Consider the following 1,903-nt stretch of genomic DNA (forward strand, 5'->3'; position numbering starts at 1 on the left):
ACCTGCAATCTTCTTCCTGACCTCTCCGCCCCCACCTCCACTCCGGCCTATCACCCTCACCTTAACCTCCTTCCACCTATTGCATTTCCACCACCCCTCCCCCATGTCCCTCCTCCCTACCTTTTATCTTAGCCTGCTTGGCACACTTTCCTCATTCCTGAAGAAGGGCTCATGCCCGAAACGTCGATTCTCCTGCTCCTTGGATGCTGCCTGACCTGCTGCACTTTTCCAGCAATACATTTTCACCCAAGAGTTTAACCCTAGTACAACTGAGACAATCTATCCAACAGACGAATCATTTCAGACAGCTGGTTAGCAATTAGTTTTATTGGATTTGTAGTTTAAAAGCATTGTATTGTTTGAGAATAGTACAATTTTATTGCGAATACCTCACATACGTCTGTTGCTTAACTGTAGCTCAGCTCCGTTATATTTCAATATCTTCGTTGTTGTCCCAGAAGTGGCTGAGCAACCTGTAAACAAGGGACAACTCAAGAATATGCTTTGTGCCGCCCTTTCCATTCTAAGAAGAAGTGAGATAGATGGAGTCTATTTAAAGTAACTCTTGATGTCAGTTGACAGGATTCTCTCCTTATCTCAGGCAAGATATTATTGCCATAGAGGGAGGCCAATGAACCCTCACCAGCCTTGTTCCCCTGGATGGTGGGAGTGTCCTGTGAAGAGAGATTGTGCAAACTGGACCTGTATTCTCTAGAGTTTTGAAGAATGAGAGGTGATCTCAGTTAGAATTGGAATTAGGTTTTATTGTAACTTACAAGATACCTGAAGGGACAGACAGGTAGATGGAAATAGAATGTTTCCCTGTTTTTGTGGAGACTAGAACTATGGGGCACAATGTACAAATAAAGGGATGCCACTTCGGACTGAGATGAGGAGCAATTTCTTTACCCTGAAGGTTGTGAACTTTTGGAATGCTGCATCACAGAGGATTGTGGAAGCTCAGACTTTGATTCTTTTAGAGATTAGTAGATTTTTAATTACTAGTGGTGTACACATTTACAAGGATGGGATGGAAAAAAGGCTTTTGAAGCATTCAATCATCCATGATCGTATTGAATAGCAAGGCAGGCAGGAGGGGTTGAATGGCCAACTCCTGTTCCTATGGTGAGATGGTTGTAGTGATAGTTTGTAAACAGAAGGTCTGATGAAAAGGCTGACACTGAGGAGTTGAAATGATACACAGATTCTGTTGGCCAAATATGATTTACATAGGTAAACAGAGTATTCAAGACTCACACAAGCAAATCAGAGACTTGGTCATGACATTGCCACAAGCTGTTTTATTCTGACAGATCTGATTCTTTCTTTCAGATGGCTATTCAGCAGATGATATTGTCTATAACTGGTCAGACAATCAGGACCAGATCCATGGACTGGACCAAATTCAGTTGGCTCAGTTTACAATAACCAACTATTACTTTGTCACAGAAATGACAAATTTCAAATCAGGTAAACACCAATTTTGATGGGAGTGAAGAACAATACTGAACATGTTATTTTTATTCATTCATGGGATGTGTGTTGCTAGCTAGGCCAACATTTATTGTCTCTCTAGTTGCCCTTGAGAAGATGGTGGTGAGCTGCCTTCTTGAAACGCTGCTGTCCTTGCATCCTGTGAGGATGCACCATCTCAATACCAGTGACTAGTATCTGAGCAAGTCTTTATGTCTTTTGGGATTGCTTGAAAAGCACAGTAACATGGCTCATCGTACACCAGGGCAGCAGGTGAATTTGCCTCTGAAATTCCCAAAACATCCAGGAAAAGTCAATCACACACGCAACCAGAAGAAAGTCATCCCCATAAGCAGAATGGAGGCAATCTCTGATTAACTGCTTATCTAATCACAGGCTAAAAATCACACAACACCAGGTTATAGTCCAA

General features: G+C 42.2%; 1 protein-coding gene across 3 annotated transcripts in view; it reads left to right on the forward strand.

The window, feature by feature from the left end:
• gabrd (gamma-aminobutyric acid type A receptor subunit delta) overlaps positions 1 to 1,903 on the forward strand; it is a 51,855-nt gene that overhangs the window by 40,071 nt on the left and 9,881 nt on the right. For all 3 annotated transcript variants that reach the window (XM_043676314.1, XM_043676313.1, XM_043676315.1), the window contains exon 6: positions 1,333 to 1,470. In XM_043676314.1, the coding sequence (XP_043532249.1) occupies positions 1,333 to 1,470 (138 nt within the window). The remainder of the gene's footprint in view (positions 1 to 1,332; positions 1,471 to 1,903) is intronic.

Source organism: Chiloscyllium plagiosum, chromosome 34 (assembly GCF_004010195.1).
Source record: "Chiloscyllium plagiosum isolate BGI_BamShark_2017 chromosome 34, ASM401019v2, whole genome shotgun sequence".
NCBI lineage: Eukaryota > Metazoa > Chordata > Chondrichthyes > Orectolobiformes > Hemiscylliidae > Chiloscyllium > Chiloscyllium plagiosum.